General features: G+C 35.8%; 1 protein-coding gene across 4 annotated transcripts in view; it reads left to right on the top strand.

Annotated features, from left to right (window-relative positions):
• LOC129003915 (ankyrin repeat and death domain-containing protein 1A-like) overlaps window positions 1-26,775 on the top strand; it is a 105,103-nt gene that overhangs the window by 40,632 nt on the left and 37,696 nt on the right. For all 4 annotated transcript variants that reach the window (XR_008491659.1, XR_008491658.1, XM_054432256.1 and 1 more), the window contains exons 2-3: window positions 2,250-2,298; window positions 25,123-25,210. Coding sequence is in view for 2 of the 4 variants with exons in the window: in XM_054432256.1 (XP_054288231.1) it covers window positions 2,296-2,298; window positions 25,123-25,210 (91 nt within the window). In the remaining 2 variants the exon portion in view is untranslated. The remainder of the gene's footprint in view (window positions 1-2,249; window positions 2,299-25,122; window positions 25,211-26,775) is intronic.

Genomic DNA, 26,775 nt, shown 5'->3' with positions numbered 1-26,775 from the left:
GGAAACATTGCTTGAGGTAACACAATAGCCGCATTAGATTTAACTTGACTTGTAATTTTATCACAGCCTTTATTGTAATTTTTTTACTAAGCTTTCATTGCGTGATCGTTCTCTTACTGTGGTAAACAATGACAATAAATTACAACAAGCCCCCCAGTCTAGTCTTCTTGGTAAAATAAGCGCTAGTGTTCTGTTTAACAAAGGCAAATATGTGTTAAGGTTCCGTACATACTTGAAATCAAGTGTGTAGTGTTTAGCTATGGTGGTTAATTAACACGATACGCTTCGTGTTTAGTGTCAAGTCATAACTCAAACATTACTAGTTGTACCGTATTGACTTCTATCTGTAAGCTTTGCTATGTCAATATGGAAAGCACTGGCAAAGTTGTAAATGAATGGTGAATACAATCTCGAACAGAATAACTGACAGGCTTCAGCAATAGGAGGTTAAAGTTTAGGGATTGAACAATCATTTTTGTGTTTTTTCTTTTAATAATACAACCGCAGCAACGTGTATATTTCCATATAAATCTTTACATCGTCACGTCCATAAGTAAACTTCATATTTAATGAAGTAGCCGGCAATTTTCTCTTCTTTTCATGGGATTTTACTACAATCTCACTTTAAACAATTACTTTGGTTTCGCTAAACTTAAATGTAATGTTTAAAAACAGCCTATATTGTTCCTAGTCACTGTATATCAGTTACTAGTTACAGTTGCAGGTGATCGCTCACAGTTCGACGTTACAGATGTGACTAGGGGTATCATTCATCATCGGCAAGAACGTCACCTTCCCCATTTTCCTCCAATTGAGTACTCACTTTGAAGATAAATGTACCTGATAATTTATTCTATATATAATACGAGTAAAGTTTGAATAATTGTTACTTCGATCTGGGAATAGGCTCTAACAAAAACGTTTATATTTACTGAATAACTAAGTTCTGGGTTAAAAATAAGTTCTAGACCAGTGGTATAGCCAGGAAAAATCTATTTTCGCCATAATATGAGTACAAACTTTTGAAAATTTAACATGGGCCTTATGAGAATACATTCCGCCATTGTTGTCATTTTGTTTACATTTTAAGACATAACTCGACGTTCTGTACCCACGGGCACCTCAGCTTGCGCATGCGCAGAAAGCTCTTTCCTAGGTAACTGTTACTTCTGATGTGTGCTTCTGACAATGACATACAATTTTGTCAACTTGAGACAGAGAGAAAGAGAACTACTCGACTTTGCGTTCATTAAATCGTTTGATGTACAAGAATTTGTATTAAATTATAAAACTTTCCAGAGTAATGTAGTAATTCCAAATAAATACATAATAAGTACTATTATTCAATCCTCTAAAAGAACTTAAAAAATAGACCATACGCGTATTGTCAAGATGCATCTTCTTATACATTTTCCACATCGTGTATTCTGCATCAATACAACTACATCTTGGAGAAACTCTTGCTTTAGTTTGGAACCAGCACTTATATTTTTTTCATTCATGGGTAATGCACAAGCATATGTCGTTTTGATTTTTGTTCTAGTAAGATTAAACCTATAATTTTGAACAATAGTTGTTTTAGCTTTACTTGTTCTTCACATAGGGTCAAGGACTATGTAATGGGAAGAGAATTTAACCATGTTTTGTACTTACAAATTACTAAGGTGAAAGGGGAACAAACACCTATTATTGCATCTTGGTTTGTTTTAGATGGCGAAAAAAATTATTAGCTATGAAAGTAACTTTCAGACAAAGGGGGAAAAGTCAACTAGATAAATGATTCGCCATTCTACCCTAACGACCAACGATATGTCTCGCTTCCTTAACATAACCTTCCCACTGAAAATACTGTGTATAATTTAGGGTATGTATCATTCACAAAGTAAGAAGTTACATGACATGAGTCATTGAGTATTATAAAATTTTGATTTTATCACTTATTTTTACGAAATTACTCGTAGTTTTTGTTTTATTTAGCTTTGAAAATTGATTGGTCCATCCTCAGTTAAAGCTATAATTACATGTTTAATTGTTCTGTTCTCAATAATATTTTGACTCCAGTTACATATTAATGTAATTAATTCAATTGCATTCGCCATTGAAAAGTAAACAAGTCTTCAATTAGCTTAAAGTGTACATATCTGTTTTAATCAATAACATAAGATGGGTTCTATTTTAAGGGAAGTAAACTTCTTGGCACATTGTATATATATAATGGTTATGTTTTAATCTTCGTAACTTTTTTTCAGGAATCGCAATCAAATGTGGGGAGAATCACTTCAACATGGTGCTTAGATGGTAAGCTAAACGAGAAAATGTCTAAGCTTCTAAATATTATTTTCAATAATACTTACTGATATTCTAATGATATGATGTATTGTTGGTCTTTTTAATACTGTTTGTAGGAATTGTAAATTTATTTTTATTATTTACAAATATATCAACTAAGGAAAAAATGTAATCAAAGTTTTTTTAAGATATTATTGTTACGTATTTTGTTTGAATAAACTTAGTTTTTTTGGAATTTGTAAATAATCTGTAAAAAGAATTAATATAACTTGAAAATAGAATGTGTGGATGAAACGACAATTATTGTTAGAGGTAAAGTTCTTAGACACTAAAATAGTTCTTAGAGTTTTACGTAAGAATTTAAGCATCTTGCTACATTACTTAAATAAAGTTTCGAAGAAAATTTTGAAAATGTAATTTACGTTTAAAATGTCTTAATATTTTAGAAAAAGTGTTCCAATTGAGATTAATAAACTAGAAAATTTGAGTAGACTTAGGACTATAAAAAGAGAAACCTAGCAATCAAAGGAGCGGTTTTGATTAAGAATCTAGATGGAAGTATTTCTGTTTCTTTCTATTTGGATCTCTGATACAACCTAGATTAATCCCGAGTTGGTTTTCTGGTTGCGAAATGTTTGCGAGTGATACGCACCTCACGAGGAGTTTATTGGAAAATACGTTGTAGGCCTACCTATTGGTGTTTTACTAACATCCATATCCCACCAACATATTCAGTGTTGCTCAACAAATGTTGAAATACTTTAGTATTTGACGTCTATCTGCCAGTTTAACTTAGACGCAGCTAAAAAAATATATACTTCAGATGATATTATGTTACAATATATTACAAGCTATATTCAAAAAATATAAGGCAATAATCATTTTAAACGAATCTTTGGACATGGAAACATTTTTTAGCATCCAACCCAGTCCTTCGTACAACTCAGTCATCTCGAGAATTAATCATCATGTATTATATTTTTTTCCTAGAGGTCAAATATTGGTAACTACCTTGTAACATATCTATTTGTTTTAATAAGTATAACTGCCACGAAACAACAACATCGCAATAAACCTCTCAACAATTGATATTATTCTTCACTTTTATGGAAAATTACTGGTACATAAATGTGTCTTTAGGTAGAGGTAAATATCTCCTTGTTAGCATCAGGTTGATAAAGTACTTATGTGTTTGGGAGGATGGGGAAAGTAAGGAGAGTACGGGTTATGTCCTCAATTGAATGGGAAAAGTTATCGAGCGTTGTTTGGAAGGTAGCCGCAATAAATATTCCCCCTCTTTCCGTCTTTCTTTTACAAAGTGAGATTCAATTTCTTACAATATATTCATTGTTTTCCTCAGCCTTCGCATGATATTCGTTGTGGTATTACTTCATAAATTAGTTTTATATGCTGATGAACACAGGGACGAGACAATATTTTACTTTGTTATATTTTTTTTAATCGCCGTTTGGTACAAAATGTTTAATGGAATGTTGTACGTTTAAAATCAATCTTACATTAAATAGTTCGTATAGCGATTGTATAAACCATGTATAAAAAAGATTATCATGCCATCAAGCTCCATTACCGTACTTAATATTTAAAAAAATATGTTTAAGTAAACATACTCAATTTCTCAAACTAATTTAAAATAAGGACTTCGAAACACTCCTGGTGATTTTAATAATATTTTTAAGACAAAGTTATTGACTCCAATGCAGTTATTGCGTAAAAGTGATATTTATCTTGTGAGATCGATGTTATTGACATCCTAGCAGTAATTAGTTTTGAAGGCAAGTCAAATTGGCTGTCAAGTTAGAAAACGTTTAAGCTAAACAAATTCATTTAAATGTGTACTAATTAACCTTCATAAATCTAAAATTTCTTTAATGCTTAAAAACTGATAGGTCTATATTTTGTTTACCAACACATGCAAATTCTTTTAAAACGTTAGTAATGTGTCAAAGAGAAGGCACTCGACATGTGGTTGAGGTCAAAGTAGGTATTGTGATTTCCCAGGGTGTGGCCAGCACAACAGACAGAACAAAGGTTTAAATTGTCAAAGGTTCGCCAAGAGGAAGCTCAGGTTGATCTTACGCTTGGGGTTTCCCTGTTTGGTATCTTTCTCTACGGGAAATGGGATTTGCTGTATTATTTTTGTGACATGTTGGCATCTGGAACCATTGTTTATAGTCAAAAGTAGTCAAAATCGCCAAACCAACCAAATAAAATCTTTGCAAACATGTAATCACTTAGGCCTATATTTTGGTCAATAAAATACATTTAATTTAACCTACATGTCAGAAAATAATCTTTTCCTACAGTTACCTAACAATGTACATGTTCTCTCACTGATTTGAGAAAGCAAAGTGGCCAATTCCCTCATTAGTGAGACAAAGTTAACATTGTCTCACTCTAATTACTTTGTCTCACTCACTCCAGATTTGCAACGTGAAGGCACGAAATAGGGAGCGCGTAACATGCAGACAAGGTCGTAAGCGCACGAAATACGTTGGCAGCACTGGCTGTAAATCAGCTGGTCAGCTGTTGTACTGTTGTATCATTAAATGTAATATTAAAAGTTCACTTCTGGGTAAAAATATGTCACGTTTCTTTACCAATTTATTTGTTTTATGGTAACTGTATGAAAAATATAATGTGCAACTCGAGTGCAAAGTGCAATTGCCTCACTCGAGAAACCATTCCCCACTCGCCTACGGCTCTTGAGTATGTATTTCACTCGAGTGAGTCAATTGCTCCCTTTGCTCACTAGTTACACAAATAACTATTTCACCACACTATGATGTTTTTAGCTGTTTTACATACGTTAGCTGATGGCTGAAAGTTACACTTTGCTGGCCATGCCAGCTGTCATTGTAATTTGGGGACCTATCCCTAATCTATAGGGCCGCAAAATCAGCTGCCCGCTTACTTTCTTAAAAGACGAATGCATATATTAAATACACAATCAATATCTATAACATTGCAATAGAATTGTTTTATTGTCACCGCTAACTAGCAACTATTTATTATGATTTTTTCCGATTCATCAAATTATTTCTTCGCATAACCTTAAAGTTGTAGTTGTGTTGATTATCAGTGTGTATTATTGTGGTGAATAGTGGTAATAGTGTGGGGATAAATAGCGTTCGTACCACGGACCAAAATAGTTTTGAAGCTCTCGAACGTTTTAAGTTCGAGACGAAGTCGAGAACTTAAAAACTATCTCGAGCCGGCAAAACATCATTTTCGGCCCTAGGTAAGAAATATACTGTTTTGTCATACTGCAGCAAAACAGCCGATTTTAATACATGCGTTGCGGGTATAAAATAGCATTTTTACCATCTAGGAAGTAAAAATCATTTTAAGTCCATAGAGAAAAAATCTGCTGTTGTCAACTCAGTTGTAAAATTCGATTGTAAACAAAATTGAATGTATCGAAAGTATGCATTGATTGTTTAATCGATTGTTGCCTTAAGATAAATAATTTGACATGTTGGTAGTATAATGTACAATAACACAATCGTAATAGACGAAACGATTGAATCGCTTACTACACAGCTACTTGTTTCCATTAGCAATTTAAATTTTAAAATGTTAAAAGTAGTTTTGAGAGTTGTCTTTAAATGAAAACTATTTTAGTTTTGTATCATAGTTTGTTCAAATAATTGTTCAATATGACGAAAAATACAGTTCATCACACGGTCGAAAATTGTCTTTTCAACCCTCTCTCATTTTCAGACCTAGGCTTCGCCTCGATCGTAAAACTTGGGCTCAGGTCGAAAAAGAATCACTTTAGACCCTAGTGATGAAATATACTATAACGGAGGATTGAGTTAAACAAAAATTCCCACTATTTCTCATTTAGAAATTTTGAATGATGTTTTATCTACCTACGTTAGTTTTCAACTAGGATTAGTTTTGTTTTATTTATTTGTATTACTCTTTTATTTTAGCTATCGTAAAATAACTGTAAAACTTTACAATTATTCATGGATGTTAGCACTATCCTAGAATTTACCAAGGGAAGATAAGGATAAGAAAAAAACAACATTTTGGTACAATTTAAAACCCGAATGGCTGTACTGCAACGCAAATCCAACGACATTGCTGAAATTATTTCAGTTTTCTTTACAACCGAACAACAAATTTTATCACAAACATACTTATTAACTAGTGTTGTAATGTGTGCTTATTAAAATCTATTTACTCTAATTTTCTGTTATTGAAAAAAAAACCTTTTAATGAAAAATCAAAAAATATAGGCCTATTTTAGATTAGTCCTTTTTAGATTTAGCCTTATTATTGTGTAAACAAACATAATCGTACGGTGGACGTTGAGCACCCATCACTAACACCCGTATCTGTCTGGTAGGTTGCTTCGTTACTCGGTTGCTTGGTTGCTCGGTTGCTTGGTTGCTCGGTTGCTTGGTTGCTCGGTTGCTTGGTTGCTCGGTTGCTTGGTTGCTCGGTTGCTCGGTTGCTCGGTTGCTTGGTTGCTCGGTTGCTTGGTTGCTCGGTTGCTCGGTTGCTCGGTTGCTTGGTTGCTCGGTTGCTTGGTTGCTTCGTTACTCGGTTGCTTGGTTGCTCGGTTGCTTGGTTGCTCGGTTGCTTGGTTGCTCGGTTGCTTGGTTGCTCGGTTGCTTGGTTGCTCGGTTGCTCGGTTGCTTGGTTGCTCGGTTGCTTGGTTGCTCGGTTGCTTCGTTACTCGGTTGCTTGGTTGCTCGGTTGCTTGGTTGCTCGGTTGCTTGGTTGCTCGGTTGCTTGGTTGCTCGGTTGCTTGGTTGCTCGGTTGCTCGGTTGCTCGGTTGCTTGGTTGCTCGGTTGCTTGGTTACTCGGTTGCTTGGTTGCTCGGTTGCTCGGTTGCTCAGTTGCTTGGTTGCTCGGTTGCTTGGTTGCTCGGTTGCTCGGTTGCTTGGTTGCTCGGTTGCTTGGTTGCTCGGTTGCTTGGTTGCTTGCACAATCACTCAGATGATTGGCACAGCGTCGTGTAACACTCCGACATAGTTGGTATTCTGAAACTGAAACCCTACTCAGTTACCTTTACTTTGGCAATGCTGTTTAAATCCATACATATAGTCCTTTTTTAGCGTCTAGTCAAACAAAATTGCTTAGATTTTTAGCGTAATTCATAAATGAATCTAAAAGTGCATTACTACCTCACAAAAAAGAACATTGATTAAATTTATGTGCAGCTAACCCACATCCATAAAGTCAAATTACTTCATTTTCATCTATCTACATGGAATCTAACATTTACATTTTGTAATTTTTTACGGAGCCTAATTAAAATATGTTGTATGTATTTTCAAACCACAAACCTGGACTAAATATTAATCACGCAATTTGAGCCATACAAGGAAAATCAATTCTCTGATTTAATCAAACAAGCTCTATATGAAACGCCCCAGTTTGAATGTAATTAGGTAACTGAAAGTTTAATAATGCATTGTGCATGGGATGGTTGGTCAGGAGGAGGGGGGAGCTTGGTTGTCACGACAACCATTCTGACCTTGTGTGACCTTTGTGACTCAAGCAGGAAACCCACTGGTCCGACACTCTCCGACACGTCACCTTCCGTCAACCCTCTGACACCTTCCGACAAAATTGCTTTGCATGATTTTAAATGGACTGTAACCCACTAGTCAGACACGACACCTTCCGACACGTCACGACACGACAACATTGCTCTCTGGGGCATTCTTGTCGGATGTCGGATCCGTCATTTCTCCACTCTGCGTGCACCAGGCCTAGATTTTAGTCACTTTCTAGCTTTGTGTGTGATGAGTATCGACGAGCGGTTGATAGAAGCAGTTAGGGAGTATCCCTTTCTATATCCAGTGAGCGATAAAGGTTATCATGATAACCGGAAGAAGGACAACGCTTGGCAGGAAATAAGCGAAACAATAACCTCTCGAAAGTTGCTATGTCTCACTGGAAATTTCAATATGTCAAGCAACTCATAAAACTTAGCTTGAGACATGCGAAAAAAAAAACTTAGCATCGTCTTTCTTTAAATCATCGAACAAATGATGAAATTCACCGTACTCATTGCGTCTTTTAAATATGTTGTGTACCTAGAACCTATGTTTCCTTCGTTTTGGTCTTTCGTCTTCAGCACACAATGCGGCTATCACAAACAACTCTTCGTCCGAAGAACTTTCCATCACAACTGGCACTGATGGCGTGATGGTGTATTTCTCGTCGGAGGCCTACTGTCGGAGCCCGTCGGACCAATGGGTTAATGCGTTAAAATTGCGGAAGGCGTCGGAAGGTGTCGGAGGGTTGACGGAAGGTGTCGTGTCGGAGAGCGTCGGACTAGTGGGTTTCCTGCTTCATCCTGGTGGCAACCGACAACACTCACAACCGTCACCTCCATTCGACAGCCTTCATCTGTCAACCATAAAATGTCAATGGGCTTCTTGTCAACCGATATCAATTACTAGCCAACCAATCGTTATATTTTCTTTTAAACATCACTAATGTTATGAAACCGACGAACCGGTAACTGACTATCTATAACTATAGCCTATCTCTAATATATAAAATTCTCGTGTCACAGTGTTTGTCTGCAAACTCCTCCGGAACGACTTCACCGATCGTAATGAAATTTGGTGTGTAAATTCTGTAGGTATGCGAATCGGACGTAAACTATTTCCCGTTTCGAAATTCTTAAAAGGGCTCCGCCCCAGTGGCTCTGGAGTTTCCCATGTTAACCTTATGAGAAATGGAATTAATGAATCTTAACAGCTGTTTCAATTAAACAAGTTGGTTCTGTTCTATGATGTTCAATAGCATTAAAGTTACAAGGATTACCAACAGGGTGCAGCACTATTATTTCTTTTACATTTATGACAACAGCTAATTTGCAACCAAAAGGTGAGTGAGCGTAGCGAACGAACTTCAACCTGGAGGCGAGTGAGCGTAGCGAACGAGCTAACCTGGAGGCGAGTTAGCGTAGCGAACGAGCTCCAACCTAAAGGCAAGTGAGCGCAGCGAACGAGCTCCAACCCAAAGGTGAGTGAGCGTAGCGAACGAACTTCAACCAGGACGTGATTGAGCGATGCGAACGAGATCATCTTGAAAATTAAACGTAACGGTACTGTTCCGTATTCAAGCGCTACCTAGATATTTCCAGACGTTTCATATCATACAATAACCTTTGTCCTGTCACGTGATGTCTGGAAACCCCAATCTCGCCCCAGTTCTCTTGCATTCATGCAACTACTAACATGTCCCCGGCACAATTAACTCCCAATTGCTGCTCTCATCTCTTAACCCCAAAGTATATTTAATTATTATTAGTGACACATATTAAAAGTGAACTATTGAACATTTGTGAAGTGAAACACTACTACTGCCGGTCCGGGTCTGTGTACGAGCAATACGCAATAGCTGGCCAGCAGAAGAAACTCGTGTACGTCTACCGGCTTCGTCTTCTCAACACTTCAGTTAAAAGGAAGGTACCTCATCAATCTCATTATATCTGTTAAATAATTAGTGACAAGTTTTTAATATTGCTCTTTCAACATACAGTCCATTTGAACATTTTTAGGCAAGTTTACCCCCCATCCGCTGGTCCTGTCGAGCCGGACGAAAATCTTATCATTAATAATATATTGTGCTTTTATTAGCCTAGCTACTGTAACTGTTAAAATTGTACAACTAAACTCTAAAAAGTGTCACTTCTCTAAATAATTAGAGCAGCATTTGTATTCCCCATTACTAGTTTTGGTGAATAAATAATATTTTATTCCATTCCCCTGTGCCATCTCAGACGTGAATATTTCATGTTAGTTTCATGTTCATGCCCTCCCACTGCTACATGAATCACGTCATATTTCCTTTCAACTAGTATTTGAAATCAGGAATTAGTTAGGATATTTAATATTTTCTCTAAGTTTCTCAATCAATTCACCATATCAATTATTGTCATTAACAATAATTTTTGTCTGCACTTTGTTTCGTCCTTAATTTTCTAACATATTTTCACTTATCAGAAAGTCAGCCATTTTATATTTTCTGTCCTTGCGATGCACCTTGGTAGCGAACTTCTCCACTAGAGCGCTCTGCCTACAGTCTGCACGTCGCAAGAACCAATGAGCGTCGAGATTCGTAAAACAGAATAAATCGCCCAATGATATTGCTTCTTCAAATTGATCATATGTAAAACTCAGTTTCAAGCACAGGAAATCAGCTGACTGAATATAAAACACACTCCAGCTACATACAGCTGTGTGAATTGAATCAAAATATAAACGTAACCTTCAAGTTTATTTATTTACATCTTGGACGAAATATTAGTGGTTGAATCGATTCTTGTCTACATTAAGGATATTGCTCATAATAAATACTTCCCTACTCAATTTATTCTGCGAAAATACTGATTCAAATTAAATGACTTGTGTTAAATAGACTTTACCTTTATTTACTATGTCTATGCTGGGTCTGATGGTAAAGTGAAATATAATTTTACATTCATTATTTCTTATAGAGTGAATGTAAATGAATTGATTTATTCTGAGCTATTAATTTGCATTATTGTTAGGTCTAAGACTTGGAGTTATTTTGATATTTAGGTGTTGGTGAATATTTACGTAGGCCTAAACTTATGATAAACTTAGGCCTATAGCTTACTCTTTTGATTACATAAATGGTCTGTTAAAATGAGATTCTCTACACTAGAGAAAAAGGCAAAACTTGTCAAAAATAGGCTTCAGAAAATAAGCAAGTTTGTGTCAGCCCAAATTACTCTCTCAGAAACTCAATCATTAAATGTTGTTTCCATTCAGCGCTTACACAACTATGATGATGAAGTTAGAGGTTTATTCTCTGATTTTAAAGCTTTATTCGATAAAGTGGTTTATGATGATCCTGGTTCTGATTATGACGAAACTGAAGCATGCTCTATGCAAGATGAAATTTCGGACTTGTACATTTCTCTGATCAGCGACTTGAAAATAGTGTTACCTGCTAAAACTAAAGAAGTAACACCTCCCACCCAACCATCTCTGCGACTGCCCAAATTGGAGTTGCCCAAATTCAGCGGTAACTACGAAGAATGGGTTAGCTACTACAATATTTTTGAGGCTTCTATTAATAGGAATGAAACTTTGGCCCCTGTGAGTAAGTTCCAATATCTGCTTAGTTCTTTAAGTGGTGAACCCTTAGATTTAGTAAAGAGCTTAAGCATAACTGCAGAAAACTTTGATGTTGCACTTAGGCTGCTTAAGGATCGCTATGATAACAAAAGGCGTGTTGTAACTCAGCTTGTTACAAAAATCATTGATTTGCCATGCATAAGTAGTGGTTCTCTCAAAAGTCTCCAACATTTTCTCACAGTTTATAAAGAGAACACTCAAGTTTTGAAAAATCTCAACCATGACATAACAGCTGAAAATACTCTGCTTGTCCTAACGCTTTTGAAAAAGTTACCTACTGATTTAAGAAAATCTTTTGAGGATTCTCGCATCACAAACAATGACATACCCGCAGTAAATGATCTAATTCAATTCCTTGAAAGAGAATTTAAACGATTAGAAGGAGCTAGTATCGGTCTTGGTCCCTCAGCTAACACAAGATACCCTTCAGTGCAAAAGACTCAATCTAATAGTTATAGGCCTAAACCTCTTCGAGATAGTAAACCTTACTCCTCTCAAGCTAAAACAGCTTTCGTCACAGTGACTAACACTTGTAAGTTTTGTCAAGCATCCGATCACAATATATACAAGTGTCAAGCCTTTCAGGCTAAAAGTAGAGGTGATAGAGTTGAATTCACTTGTAAAAATAATCTATGCGCCAACTGCCTAGGCCATCTACATGATACTAATAACTGTCCTTCTCATAGAGTGTGTCGAATTTGTTCAAAGCGACATCACACTCTCTTACATGACTCAACTCCCACACAACAGCAGCCAAGTTACCCAACCAAGGTTTTTGAAAAAAAATATGGTAAGCCGCCTACAAATAACGCACCCCAAAGCCATGTCACCGCACCAGTGAATAAAAGTGCTCTTGTAGGATTGTCTAGCCAGTTAAACCCAACTAAAACAACAATTTTACTTGGAACATGTTTAGTTCAGGTGTTTTCCAAAGATGGTCAGCAAACTGTACTCCGTGCTGTGCTCGACTCTGCATCTCAACTTACATTGATATCTGAAAGAGCTGTTCAGCTCATCAGTGCCTCCCGTACTCGAGCACATGATGAAATCCAAGGAATTTCTGGCTCACTAATTCATTCTAGAGGAATAGTGCACATTGATATATCTGCAGTTAATGGTCAACGCTTAGCCTACCATCATCCATGCTTGGTTTTGAATCGTATCACTTCACCACTGCCTCAGATCCCAGTCTCACCTCAAGTGAAGGGATCTTTAAATGATTTTGTTCTTGCAGACCCCTGTTTTGACAAACCTGGAGAAATTGATCTATTGATCGGAGCTGATTTATTCGCTCTCTCACTGACTGGTGAGCAGCACTTCTTAGGCCATAACCTGCCCCAAGTTTTAGGAACTATATTCGGATTTGTTGTAATGGGCATAGCTCCTGTTGCTACATCTGAGTTATCAATCCCAAAAACTGTTTCTTTTCTCACTACACATGATGGAGACCTTCACAGTTCACTTCAAAGGTTTTGGTCAATCGAAGAACCCCCGACATGTGTCAAGACTCAGTCAGAAGAAGATGTTCTCTGCTTACAGCATTTTGAAAGAACCCATACACGTGATAACTCTGGTCGATATGTTGTTAAGTTACCGAAAAGACCAAATCATCCACTATTAGGTGAATCTTGTAGTACAGCTCAACTTAGACTTAAAGCGATGGAAAGAAAATTTGCTGCTCAGCCCGAATTCAAAGATTTATACTCCGAATTTATGGATGACTACATCAAATCAGGTCACATGAGTGCATGTGAGCAACCCATTTCTGGTGAATGTTACTATCTACCCCATCATGGAGTATTTAAGGAGAATCCCCCTAATTCCAAAATACGAGTCGTATTTGATGGTAGTTCCAAAACAAACAATGGCGTCTCCCTAAACGATATCCTCATGCCTGGCCCTAAGTTGCAGAATGATATTAGTGATGTCTTGCTGTACTTTAGGTGTCACAAGTTTGTGTTCACTTGTGATATACGACAGATGTATCGCCAGATTCTGGTGGCTGAAGATGACAAGAAATATCAGTTAATCTTTTGGCGATCCAACCCTGATGAATCCCTTCAAGTCTTAAAGCTAAATACCGTCACCTACGGTCTCAACTGTTCCCCGTTCATTGCGATCAGAACATTACAACAATTGGTCAAAGATGAGGGTCACTCATACCCCAAGGCGTCTGAGATTCTAACTAAATCAATATTTTATGACGACATCATCGCTGGAGCAGAAAGTCTTGATGAAGCTTTGTCTGCACAGAATGAACTCAAGAACTTGCTCTCTAGAGGAGGTTTTGAACTCCGAAAATGGATTAGCAACGCACCCCAACTATTGGACCAAGTCCCAATTGAACACAAAGAGACTCCAGTGGAGTTAACTGAAAATAGTGAAGCCTTCTTCAGTGTCCTAGGTCTAAAATGGACTCCAGAGTCTGACATGCTTTCTTACAAGGTTAAGGATGTTGGAATAAGTGCTATACTTACAAAGAGAAGAATATTATCTACAATCGCTAAACTGTACGATTTACCAGGATTTCTTACACCCGTAATTTTCTGGGCAAAAACACTTATTCAGTATCTCTGGACAACAGGGCTAACTTGGGATGAACCTGTTCCAAATGATGTTAGAACCAAGTGGCATTCATTCTTAGAAGAACTCCCAATAATTCAAGAATTAAGAATTCCACGCTACATTTCTACTTCTCTGCATACGGCTGTGCAACTCCACGGCTTCAGCGATGCTTCAGAGAAAGGCTACGCTGCTGTTGTCTACCTTCGTGTCACTGACTCTCAAGAGAATACAAGGCTCTATCTCATCGTCTCTAAATCAAAAGTCGCTCCTTTGAAAAGAATTTCTCTGCCACGGCTTGAACTTTGTGGCGCTCACTTACTGGGAAAACTTCTTCAATATTCTTCAAACATACTCTCTGCTCATATGAAGATTGAATCAATCTATGCTTGGTGTGACTCCACAATTGTCCTAACCTGGATACGTACTCTTCCATACCGCTTGAAAGTCTTCATTGCCAATCGTATTTCAGAACTCCAAGAATTAGTCTCTCCTCACTCATGGAATTATGTCAAATCTCAAGACAACCCGGCAGATTGCGCCACTCGTGGTCTTTCACCCTCTCAACTTGTGACTCATCATTTATGGTGGAATGGACCGGAATGGTTACAGTCATCTCCAGATTCTTGGCCTAAGCCAAAATTTACACCTGTTATTGATGATGACACTCTTGAAATAAGGCCAAATCCTCTAAACGTTCTAGCAACCACAGAGAAGATTAAACTCACTGATTTTGATGTACTAGAAAAATATTCATGTTTCAGGAAACTTGTAAACGTCATGGCATATATATTGCGATTCATTCATAATCTGCAAGCCTATGATCCCAGCATCGGACGACTTACTTGCCAAGAAACTTCTTCAGCGAAATTAAGAATTTTCAAACTCATACAAAATACATCATTTAAGGATGACATCTCTGCTCTCAAAAAGGGATCTCAATGCAGCTTAAAACTTGCTCGTTTATCCCCATATATTGATGACAGTGGAATAGTGCGAGTAGGCGGCAGGTTGAAACATTCCAACCTTACACAAGATGCGAAACATCCAGTTTTGTTACCTAAATCTCACTGTGCTGTCAAACTGTTGATTATGCATTATCACCTAAAGCATCTACACGCAGGCCCTCAATTGCTGCAGTCTATTCTGTCTCAAGAGGTTTGGATATTATCAGCCCGCAGCGTGATAAGATCTGTGATTTTCAAGTGTCAAAGATGTTTCAGACTTAAGCCTGTAAACAAACCTCCACTGATGGGAGATCTTCCTGAAACTCGATTAAAACCTGTAAGGCCATTCTATCACACTGGCATGGACTATAGTGGACATTTTGACATTAAAGTTCATTCAACTAGGAACGCTCAACGGTTAAAATCATACCTCTGTCTCTTTGTATGTTTTGCTACGAAAGCTGTGCACCTAGAAATTGTAACACACCTATCTGTAGACTCCTTCATAGCTGCACTAAAACGTTTTGTTTCTCGTCGTGGATTGTGTGCCCACTTATACTCAGATTGCGGAACTAACTATGTTGGAGCCTCAAAGCAACTCATGAAAACCTTTCAGAATTTCATCAAGGAATCAAACACTAAAGATGCTCTTAACAACTTCGCGTTGGATCACTCAATAAATTTTCACTTTCAACCACCAGCCGCTCCCCACCAAGGAGGCCTATGGGAGAGTGCTATAAAAAGTTCTAAATATCATCTGAAAAGAGTCATAGGCGATAGAGTTCTAACACTAATGGAAATAATAACACTCGCTACACAGGTGGAGGCTGTACTAAACTCGAGACCCTTAACAGCGTTATCCGCTGATCCATCTGACATCTCAGCCCTTACTCCGGGTCATTTTCTTATCGGCACTTCTCTTGTGGCAGTACCGGAACCAAATCTTGAAGAAGTTCCCGAAAATCGTCTCAACCATTGGCAAACTGTACAAGCCCTACATCAACGCTTCTGGCGACGTTGGCATCAAGAATATTTACATCAGCTACAACAAAGAAAGAAATGGCAAAAGCCCAACAAGAATCTAGAAGTGGGTGATCTCGTTATAATTCAGGACCCTAGAACACCACCACTACTTTGGCCTCTTGGACGCATAGTGAAGACTTCGCCTGGATCGGACGGCATCGTCCGAGTTGTCACCATCAAGACTCAGCGGGGAACCTTCTGTCGTCCTGCTACCAAGGTGTACCCGCTCCCCTGATCTCATTATCAGACCAAACAAAATGTTTATTCTATTTTCAAACATATTTCTATTTCAATGTTATGTATATATATTTAATCTATGTTTCTTATATTTCAATATCAATCTTTATTCATTATGTGTCACTTTGTAACTTTCTCAATGTTTTGAACCATGTACGGTTCAAGGCGGGCGGCATGTTCCGTATTCAAGCGCTACCTAGATATTTCCAGACGTTTCATATCATACAATAACCTTTGTCCTGTCACGTGATGTCTGGAAACCCCAATCTCGCCCCAGTTCTCTTGCATTCATGCAACTACTAACATGTCCCCGGCACAATTAACTCCCAATTGCTGCTCTCATCTCTTAACCCCAAAGTATATTTAATTATTATTAGTGACACATATTAAAAGTGAACTATTGAACATTTGTGAAGTGAAACACTACTACTGCCGGTCCGGGTCTGTGTACGAGCAATACGCAATAGCTGGCCAGCAGAAGAAACTCGTGTACGTCTACCGGCTTCGTCTTCTCAACACTTCAGTTAAAAGGAAGGTACCTCATTAATCTCATTATATCTGTTAAATAATTAGTGACAAGTTTTTAATATTGCTCTTTCAACATACAGTCCATTTGAACATTTTTAGGCAAGTTTACCCCCCAGGTACTTTCTTTCCATCGGTCTGTCTTAGGGGAAACCTATAACTTAGGCGATACGAAGTTCGCCGGGTCAGCTAGTTTTTTTTATAAATGAATGCTACGATTTCAATGACAGTCAGACATCCCCAAAAAGCCAACTGGTTCCAGGAATATGGCTAGCTAACACTCCTATTTATCTAATAGTCACAACTCAATAACAATTGGCAAGTCCTTTGCTCCAGCTCACACGATTTTCCCTAAAGAAGAAAGTACTATAAGAAACTTGTATGTTTATTATAAAAAAATCTTAATATTACCAAAGATTACAGCATATGTAATCTTTGATATTACTAAAAAACCTACCAAGAACGGACAACCCACATTGACAGTGATAACAGTGTTGGTGCACATATCGATTTCAACATTTTTGAATGAAAATGAATAAAGCAACCTGTTGATTCAATTCGTCTAACAACTCTTGGATCTTAAGGTTCTTGTGAAATAGTTATACAAAACGTAGTATATTATGTATATTCCTGTATGTATACTAATATTTATTGTTCTATACTCTCCAATCGCCTTGACTATTGAAAGTCAAAACCAATAGTCAATGCTTACTGTAACACATTTACCTTTGATTTACCAATAACCATTCATTACGGTTACTGGACATTTTTAAGTTACTGCTAAATAGTTACGTTACTATTCCAGAAAATAGGTGTTTGCCGAACGAGTATGGTCGTTTTTGTGCGAGTTGAAGTCGAGTGAGGGATTACCATACGAGTACGGTATTTTTTATTGCTGTAATTAATAATGTTTAGTTTTATTATATTCACTACTAAACAGCAGCTGTCACTCACGGGTTGAACTGTCAAACCACGGACGCCACTCATATCTCCATGGCAACCACGGATCATCCCCTCCTACGGCTGGCTCATTCAACCGTGTTTTCACTGATACATAGTGTATCTTATACATGAATTATTGCCTTGAAATTTGATCTTTTCAAAGTGTACCTAAGTTTTTTCTTTTTATTTATTCTTAAATATTTATGGTTTTAAATTTCACCATTAATTAGACACTTAATTGAATATACGAGTACCGTATTTCATAAAACTCCCTTTTGTAAATGTCAGGAGATACAACCGTTTCAAAGCGTATAAAATTGCTCTTTGTTTGGCTATTGAAACACTACACTGAAGTATCAATTTCAGGTTTTATATTTAAATCGTCAATTTTGATGTGAAGTATGTTAAATTGTTTTTTTTCGTTACATATTAAAACAGGTATGATGACCAAAATTTACATTTTATTCTTAGATACGAATCCATTATATTTAAATACAACACATAGAAAGCGTTTTGTTACACATTTATTACTTTTTAACCACCCTAAAATAAAACCTCCTAACTGGAAAAAGGCCAAATACCATTTTGAAGTTTAATTTTGATTCAAAGTTGTAAAGTATCTTGGTTTAAACCAAAATCTATCTCATTGCAAGAAGTACAGTATAAGCCCCGGTATCCGGAGCATGTGAGGTGAATCTACATTCACCAACAAAAGTTGTTTATGCAGAGAACCAACTCCGGCTTATTAGAATATTTTATTCAATTCACAGAATTCATAAACGTAGTTTGTAATTTTACTTTATCCAATTACAACTTTCTATTACCTCAAGAAACGGTGTTTCATAAATGCTCTTGTATATCAATCTCAATGATTTTATGTCACTTGACTTTGCCCATCTCCATGGTTGTAAAATCCTACACAAACAATAACACTTTAGCATTTTATAACATCAGGATGGTTTTGTATGAGTGTTTATCAAGTGTTATTACACATATGTGTTATACAAATTAGGTATCAGCTTTGTTGACTTTCCATTATATTAAAAACTAGCTGTTGTACCCGTGCTTTGCAACGGGAAGATGACAAAATATAAACATTTTAATCTTTACATCTGTTGCATATAATAGTTACTCATCCGCCAACGCTTTTAGAACCAAAATTCATCTTTTATGGCCTTAATAGAAACGTTTAAGTTAGGACTTTTAAATCTGGTAAGTAGTGGATACCACCATTTTAGTTTTGATTAATTTTAAATCTTGTGTAGGCTGATATGAGAAAAACTGACCAAATCTTCGAATAATACTTTCACATACGATTTACCTTCATCTCCTTTAGTTACGTATCCTTTCATTTATAATTGACATTTTAAATTTCGATTTTGAAGTTGCAAAAATAATAATTATTAAATTTAAATGGACATTTTTTAAATTTCACTCTTCATATTAAATTACACTTCCATCTTCAGTTTCTTCAATCACAATAAATAATTAGCAAAACTAAGTCAGCTGTTAAAACTTTAGAAATATTTTTGTGCTTTATTAATACAGTCTTTTGAAATATTAAAGAAACAATATCTATACTATAAAACATTTTAAACAAATAATTTAGCATTAAAGACAGCAGACAAAACTAATATAACTATCCAAGCATCGAGGACTAAAAAATGTAATAGCAAATACAGTATATGTTTCATTGCATCTTTGATTCTACTCTACAAAAATATATATATATATTTTTTATTTCATTTTTATTTTACAATCTGTTCAGTACTGTAAACAATTAGTAAAAGGGATAACATAAATAAGTGACTTGACCAAGAATCTCCCCAGTGAAAGAAAGACCTTGCAAAATTAAATAGTCATGCCATAACTAAAACCATAGATAAAAGGAAAAACTATACAAATCGTTATGGGAGTTCAAGATCTTTCAAAATTTTCAGTCTGTTGGGGAAATCACTTTTGCCCAGCAAGTTAACGGCTATATTGTTAAGGTGCTTTTCGAGTTTTTCTTGATGTTTCTTGCTAATTCTTGTTATTTCTTCGATTACTGTAGGTATTTTGAAGTCTTCATGGATTGTTTGATTCGAGAAAAACCACGGGGCATCAACTGTTCTTCGTAGCGCCTTTGACTGAAATCTTTGAATAATTGCTAAGTTGGATTTGCTTGCCGTTCTGCAAAGCTGTATCCCGTACGTCTAAATATGTTTGATCATAACTTTGTAAAGTGTGATCAAAATAACCACAAAAATATCAACAAACAACTTAATATACAAACCAGTTTTTTTAATCAGTTCCATTGTCCATTGCCTTTAAATTTTCACACTTACCATTAAGTTAACATAGTAACAGATATTTCATTGATTTTAGAAACAAAAGAACACTGTGTACTGCTTAATATTATGACATTTTCCTTGGTTTAATTTGATCGGTGGTGTGGCAAAACACAAATAATAAATTTATCAAATAAAGTAAATGTGAACTGAAAGCTATGTTAAGATAAAATAAGAGTATTTTGTATTACCATTTGATAATTAAATATAGTTACACATTTACAACAGATTTTAGAACACAAAAATCAATGACGTACAATTTAGTTATTGATATTCTTTAGTTTAATTTAAGCATAGGTTTAGCAAAATACAATAACTAAATTTACCTAAATATACATATAAAAAACAAGATGTGCAAGTTATGTTAAGTTAATCTAACACATGTTAAGCAGTTCGAATTTATTTAAAGTGGCCTCCAAATTCATACATAACATCTATACATTGTAATTTTCATACAACTGTACACATCCATGAAAACATATCAATAACATTATTTTCATAACTTAGACGCTCTTAAAAATCCAAAGCAGAGCCGGAGTTGATACAGCAACGGTTTTAGAATATTGTTTTTCTATAATCATTGACAGTTCTGGAATAAATAATCCATGATAAAATGTTAGATTAAAATAAACCTACCTAATAGAAAATATTATATTTTTAATTTCTTTGTATCAGCTGTCTGAAATTGTGAAATATGCAATTTAGCAGTTCTTCATGTTTACATTGAAATGTCAAAGCAAATGTAAACAAACATTATTAGTGTTCTAATCGCAGCCATGGAGACCAATCAATATTTACTTTTAAAATCCTCACCTCAGAACTTTTAAAGCCAAAGGGGCAAAGCCTACGGTCAGTATCGAAATGTGATTAGTTCTATAATGGTCCTTGGTATGGTAGCTATATTTTTGTAAAATTTAAGCCCAGTTGGTTCAGTAGTTTTTGCACCTATTAGTAACACACATACAGACAGACACCTTTAGATTTTTATACAATAGTATAGATGTTGGCTAAATTAGCTGAAATCATGCTAAAAGTTAAATCATTGGGGTATGTAGATTATCTTGGTGTTTTGTCTCAATACTAAAATGAGTTGGTAATGTCTAAGCTAAACATAGAGTGGTCTCAATAGCATTAACAAGTAAAGCCGCAGAGTTTGCATTTGAATCGCTTAAATTTCGCAAATCAAGTAATTAGTTATACACTGCCTTATAGCTCACAATAATTAACCAGATATTGCAAACTAGTTATTACATACCTTTAGAGATAAAAAGGGAAATATTATTGTTTATAGAATAAAGGTACTTGTTTACGTATGCGAGGTACAAGTAACAGCTGTTTAAGCATGATACCTAAGCGATAAAACAGCTGATGATGTGTAAAGCATTAGTCATGTCCAGGCATTGCTGATAGGAGGCCATCAATGCGATAACTCTTATCTAACGACCATCCTGTATCGACGTTTGATACTAGCATTTACCTTCGCCCAAAAAAGAATTTGCTTAATTTCTCTGGAAGATATTTGAGATGTACTTTTGTAACAATGCAGATCAGTTTTGATGTCTTACTGCAAAATATTTTACTGGTACTCAATTTAGTAAAACAGCTTTATCAATCTTTGGTAATCCTTAAGTGTTTACCTCGTGATATCAAATTTAAAACAAATCGAGAAAACACATGTAAAGAATATTTTAAGTTCCTTGTCACAAACAAAAGTTCCTAACACGAAGTTCACAAATGATTATATTTATTTAAGAATACATTCAAGGTATGTGTAAAGCATGTTTCATGCTCCTCCAGAATAAGGTTGTATTCTCTTGACTGGTGATTTAAATAACTGTGTTGTCACATCCTACAAAACTGTTGCAAAAAACATTTCATGTGTTTTTATTTCTAAGAATATAAAAGTTAGAGCTGTTTAAACTCGAACTTATTTTTTCAAATCACTGTTGACATGTATTATGAAAAGACAATCAACAATGATATTATGAAAAGACAATTAACAATGACGATTGATCATCTTGTGTTGTTCCATGTTTGTTGTCACCCGCTCATTGTTACGATGTAGACCCCTCTCATATCTCCACGTTCTGCCATTTCAAACGCAATACATTATCTACATTGTTCAATTCGATGTTTAATTGACAATTGACTATTGGATACTGAAGTATACAATATTTGTATCAATATTCAACGATATTAGTTTATGAAGTTTGATGCCAAAGCCTCAATTACATACAAATTGTATACTTGGTGACTTAAACATTTCAGCAATTTGGTAAACAGCAATTTAATTTTGACACAGAATAATAGTTTGCTCATATTTTAAGGTCAAAATTACAACGCTTAAATGTAACCCAAAATTCATGTGATATAACAGAAATTAATTGTTTGGTTGTGTTAAACTACAATAATTACAACTATAAATTAGCTGTAATCTTCAATGTAGCAACAATGTTGTAATTATAACAGCAATTACCCCAAAGAGTAGTATGTTTTAGCAAAGATCACGTAGTTTTGTATTAGAAAATTATTGCCAAATTTGTGGCAACACGATTAAAATAAAAATTTAATTTTGATTGTTTGAAAGTGTGTTAAGCTATAATTCTTCAACTTACTGACTGAGAAGATAATATGGCAACTCTAAAAAAAATATTCCATTACTAAGGTCCACCACAATAGTCATAACAGAAAAAAGTGCAATAAAAGTATTTCAACACTTTATATAGTCAAGCTTTGATTGTTTGTTTTTTACAGTGGTTACGGAATTAGGCCAAGTTGGTACTTTGAATTACATCTTACGGCAACAACCAAATTAATGATATCCATTACTAAATTATGATAATGATTCCTAACAGTCTGTTGTACAGAACAACTCTTAATAAAATAAGACAGGTTCACGGCCTCATCTAATCTTGAATTTTCTCGTCAAAGACCGAGAGCTTGTGCGTAGAACGTATCAAGCAAAGCAAGGAGTAAGTTGGTACAATACAACTGTAAACTACGTGGATCTAGTGTCAGGTACCGGGGTCCGAATCCACGACATCGCTGCATTGGGCCAGAAGCCCATGGCACTACCAACGGAGTCATCTCAACTTACTAAGTTCACTTGGTCAAAGTGAAAAACACAGATGAGTGAATAATATGATACTAAGACTAAACTACGGATTGTAACCACCATATACTCAAAAACAAATTTTATTCATTCTCATTAAAAGAATTTAATAACAGTTAGTTCACTATACAGCAATTGATTTGTTGTACTAGGTACGTTTTTTAAGTAAGGGCCGTTTTTAAATTTCTTCGTTCCAGCACTGCGATTGGCATTTTCGACATTTGCGCTGTGTATGTGCATATATTGGTAAGACATAGCAGGAAATTTGAGAAAAATTGGCCATGTTTACATCCGGTTTCATGCATTCGAAATGGTGCCGCCAATTGAGACTGCCGCCGACTGTGAAGTGCGCGCTGTAATTAGATATTTAAGAGCTTAAGGCGTGAAAGCCATTAAAAATCATCGAAAGATTAGTGAAGTGTATGGCGACAACATTATGAGTCTCATAATTGTATGCAAATGGATATGGGAATTGAAATACGGTACCACGAACGTTCATGATGAGTAACGCATTGGGCGGTGTCATTACTGTCCCAGTTCCCATGATGACAATCAGTGCGTTGCTCATCATGAACGTTGGTGGGGCCGTCTTAAAATGTCCTTACCTACTTGCGTACCATTCAGTCACTCATAATGTTCTCGCCATACACTTCACTAATTTGTCGAAGATATTCAATAGCTTTCACACCTTTAGCTCTTAAAAATATAATTACAGCGCTCACTTCACAGTCGGCGGCAGTCTCAATTGGCGGCACCATTTCGAATGCTTGAAACCGGATGTAAACACGGCCGATTTTTCTCGAATTTCCGGCTATGTCTTACCAATAGATGCACATACACAGCGCAATTGTCGAAAATGCCAATCGCAGTGCTGGAACGAAGAAATTTAAAAACGGTCCTTACTTAAAAAACGTACCTAATATCATTTATTCGAATTAACTTTTAAAATTATTCATAAGCCACGAGAAAAGTACAAGGTCGCAAGTAACACTATTTAATCATTACATACCAAAGTAGGCCTATCTTTCTTAAACGAAACTACATAAATTAAAGTCTAAGAACGAATAAACTGTAATGTATATTTTTATTTTATCATCGCTATATTTTTACCGATAGAAGGACCGGGCATTACTTGGGACGTCTGGAGTGAAATTGCGCCACGATGTTTGACAAGGATCTGTTTCCTTGGAAACTGTAGCTCGGTGGTTCTGAGAAGAAATATTATAAGTTTAATTTAATTTACCTTCCTAGTAAAAATATTCTTACAAGCGCGTCCTGGAATATAGCTCATAATGACGAGTATTATTAAATAACTAACTAGAAACACAGGATTAACAATTTTTTTAAATTAAATCCGTTAATTTAGTTAGTTATTATTTTTTTTATATGCCCTATTTATCCATGTTGTAAAATCTACATAAAATAAGCTATGAATTAATTGTATTACTTCTGTACAACAGACTGCAGGAAGTTATTAACTTAAGTTGGTAAATTAAATCATTAATGTAATGGTTGGTGTAAGATCTAATTTACAGCACATACTGAGCCTAATTCCAACCTGACTGACTTCGAATAAAAATATAACTACCTGCAAATTTATAAACGCTGCCGAGTCACTTATTCCGATCCAACATGTTGATATTTTAATCAACCTATGCAGAATTGTGTAAACCATTGAATATTAGATACCGAAGTAGACATCCCATCTATATGGACCAGCTGACGCCAATTTTGTTTTATTAAAAAAGAACATCGTTGTATGAACCAGTGGAAGAATGTGTTACTGTATTTTTCAGCCTTATTTAGTGTTGCTGAAATAGGTGGTACACAAGTCATTTCGTTAGTTTAGTTTGGTAAAAAGTTTAAGTATTTAACAGAAATTAGTAATTTCGATCAGCACAATCAGTCTGCTATTATAAATTTTATATCAAATGCATTATTTTCAATTTTTTTATTTTACTTTAATAACTGATTTGAGGTAACATTGTTTCAGCAAGATGGCTGCCGTGACGTCATGCTGAATGCTGAGCTCGATGATGCTTCTGAGGAGTCCGTATCTTCAAGCAGAAGAAGCAGTAGAGGTATTATAATAATTGCAGATATTTCAATTATAAGTATAATAAACAACTTAATAATAATGGTTGCGAACAAAATATTCCGTTTAGTTAATAAAATATAGCAAAATGGTATAGGCTAACAATTGTTTTTTTTTTACAAATCTAGGATACTCTATACATGAAATAGCTCTAGTTAGACAAACAAAAAGTTTTACTGACTATAATAATGGTACAATACCTCGTCAAGTAGTCCAAATGATGATTGAGGTTAGAAACCTACATGTTTCGCCGTAAATACGGCATCGTCAGGGTTACAAAAACGAAGACATCGATGTCACACGCACACAATAAATACACGGATACGAACATTTAATTACGGAAAGACAAAGTAAACATTTAATTGACATTGGTAGGCCTATCACAAGCACACGACACGGACGGTCCCGGCGCAGGTAGTAGACTGCAGTGTCAGACTCCTTCCTCGTTGTTGTCCATGTTATCAGTAGGACAAAGGTCAGGTGGCCGGTTATTTTGGTGAATTAACACATTGAAAATAGAGTGTGACTGGAACTGCAGTTTTTCGTTGAGGATATGTCCACTGGCAGTGTTGTCGTGGTACAATTTGTAGATTTCAAACTCCTCTAACGTGTTTAGTTTACTACCTTTACTGCATTTATGTAGCACCTCAAGACCGTCAGCAATCTCACTCATGTTATGGTTTAGGTCGATTAAATGCTGAGCAAACGCTGAATTTTGTTTGATTAAACGTGGTTTGGGCCTGTGTTCGTTGTAGCGAGTAGCGAACCCACGACCTGTTTGCCCAACATATTGGCTCGGACAATCTTGGCATTTAATTTTGTAAACACCTGTCATTTCCATTTTATCTCTTGATCGGTCAATTTGTGACAGGGTGTTACGAGTACGGTTTGTAGTTTTGAATGTTAATTCGATTCCCTGCCTACGAAGCTCTTTGGATAGGCAATTTTGTAGTGTGTGGGAATATTCAATACATACGTACTTCTTACGTTCGTCCTTTTGTTTGACCTATCTATTATGGTGTTTGATTATAAGTCTGTCTACAAGCCCGCTATTATAGCCGTTGGATATGGCTATATGTTTGATGATATTGTATTCATTATTGTAATTTGTGGGACTTAAGGGGACCGTTAAAAGTCTGTGTACCATAGAGCTGTATGCTGCAATTTTCTGAGAATGCGGATGATATGAGGTTGCGTGAATGGTCTGAACTGAAAAAGTGGGTTTCCTGTAGATTTTATAATCGAATTTATTGTTAATTTTAGTTATGGTTAAATCTAGGAAATGTATTGCGTTGTCTTCTTCTGTTTCTAATGTGAACTTTAGTCTCGGGGCTATTTTGTTTAGATAATTTAGAAGTAGATCCAACTGTCTTTTACTGCCATCAAACAAGACAATGGTATCATCGACATATCTATTGTATAATACTATTTTAGAATGATATTTGTTCTTGTCAGATAAAATGTACTCATTTTCAATGTAATTTAAGTATATATCAGATAAAATTCCAGAGAGTGGGGAGCCCATTGCCAGACCATCAGTTTGAGAATAAT

Source organism: Macrosteles quadrilineatus, unplaced genomic scaffold (assembly GCF_028750875.1).
Source record: "Macrosteles quadrilineatus isolate MER2022 unplaced genomic scaffold, UCM_ALF_1.0 Scaffold_9__3_contigs__length_116548681, whole genome shotgun sequence".
Classification (NCBI taxonomy): Eukaryota; Metazoa; Arthropoda; class Insecta; order Hemiptera; family Cicadellidae; genus Macrosteles; species Macrosteles quadrilineatus.
Note: the sequence above shows the minus strand (reverse complement) of the source record. Positions and strands in the feature narration are given on the sequence as shown.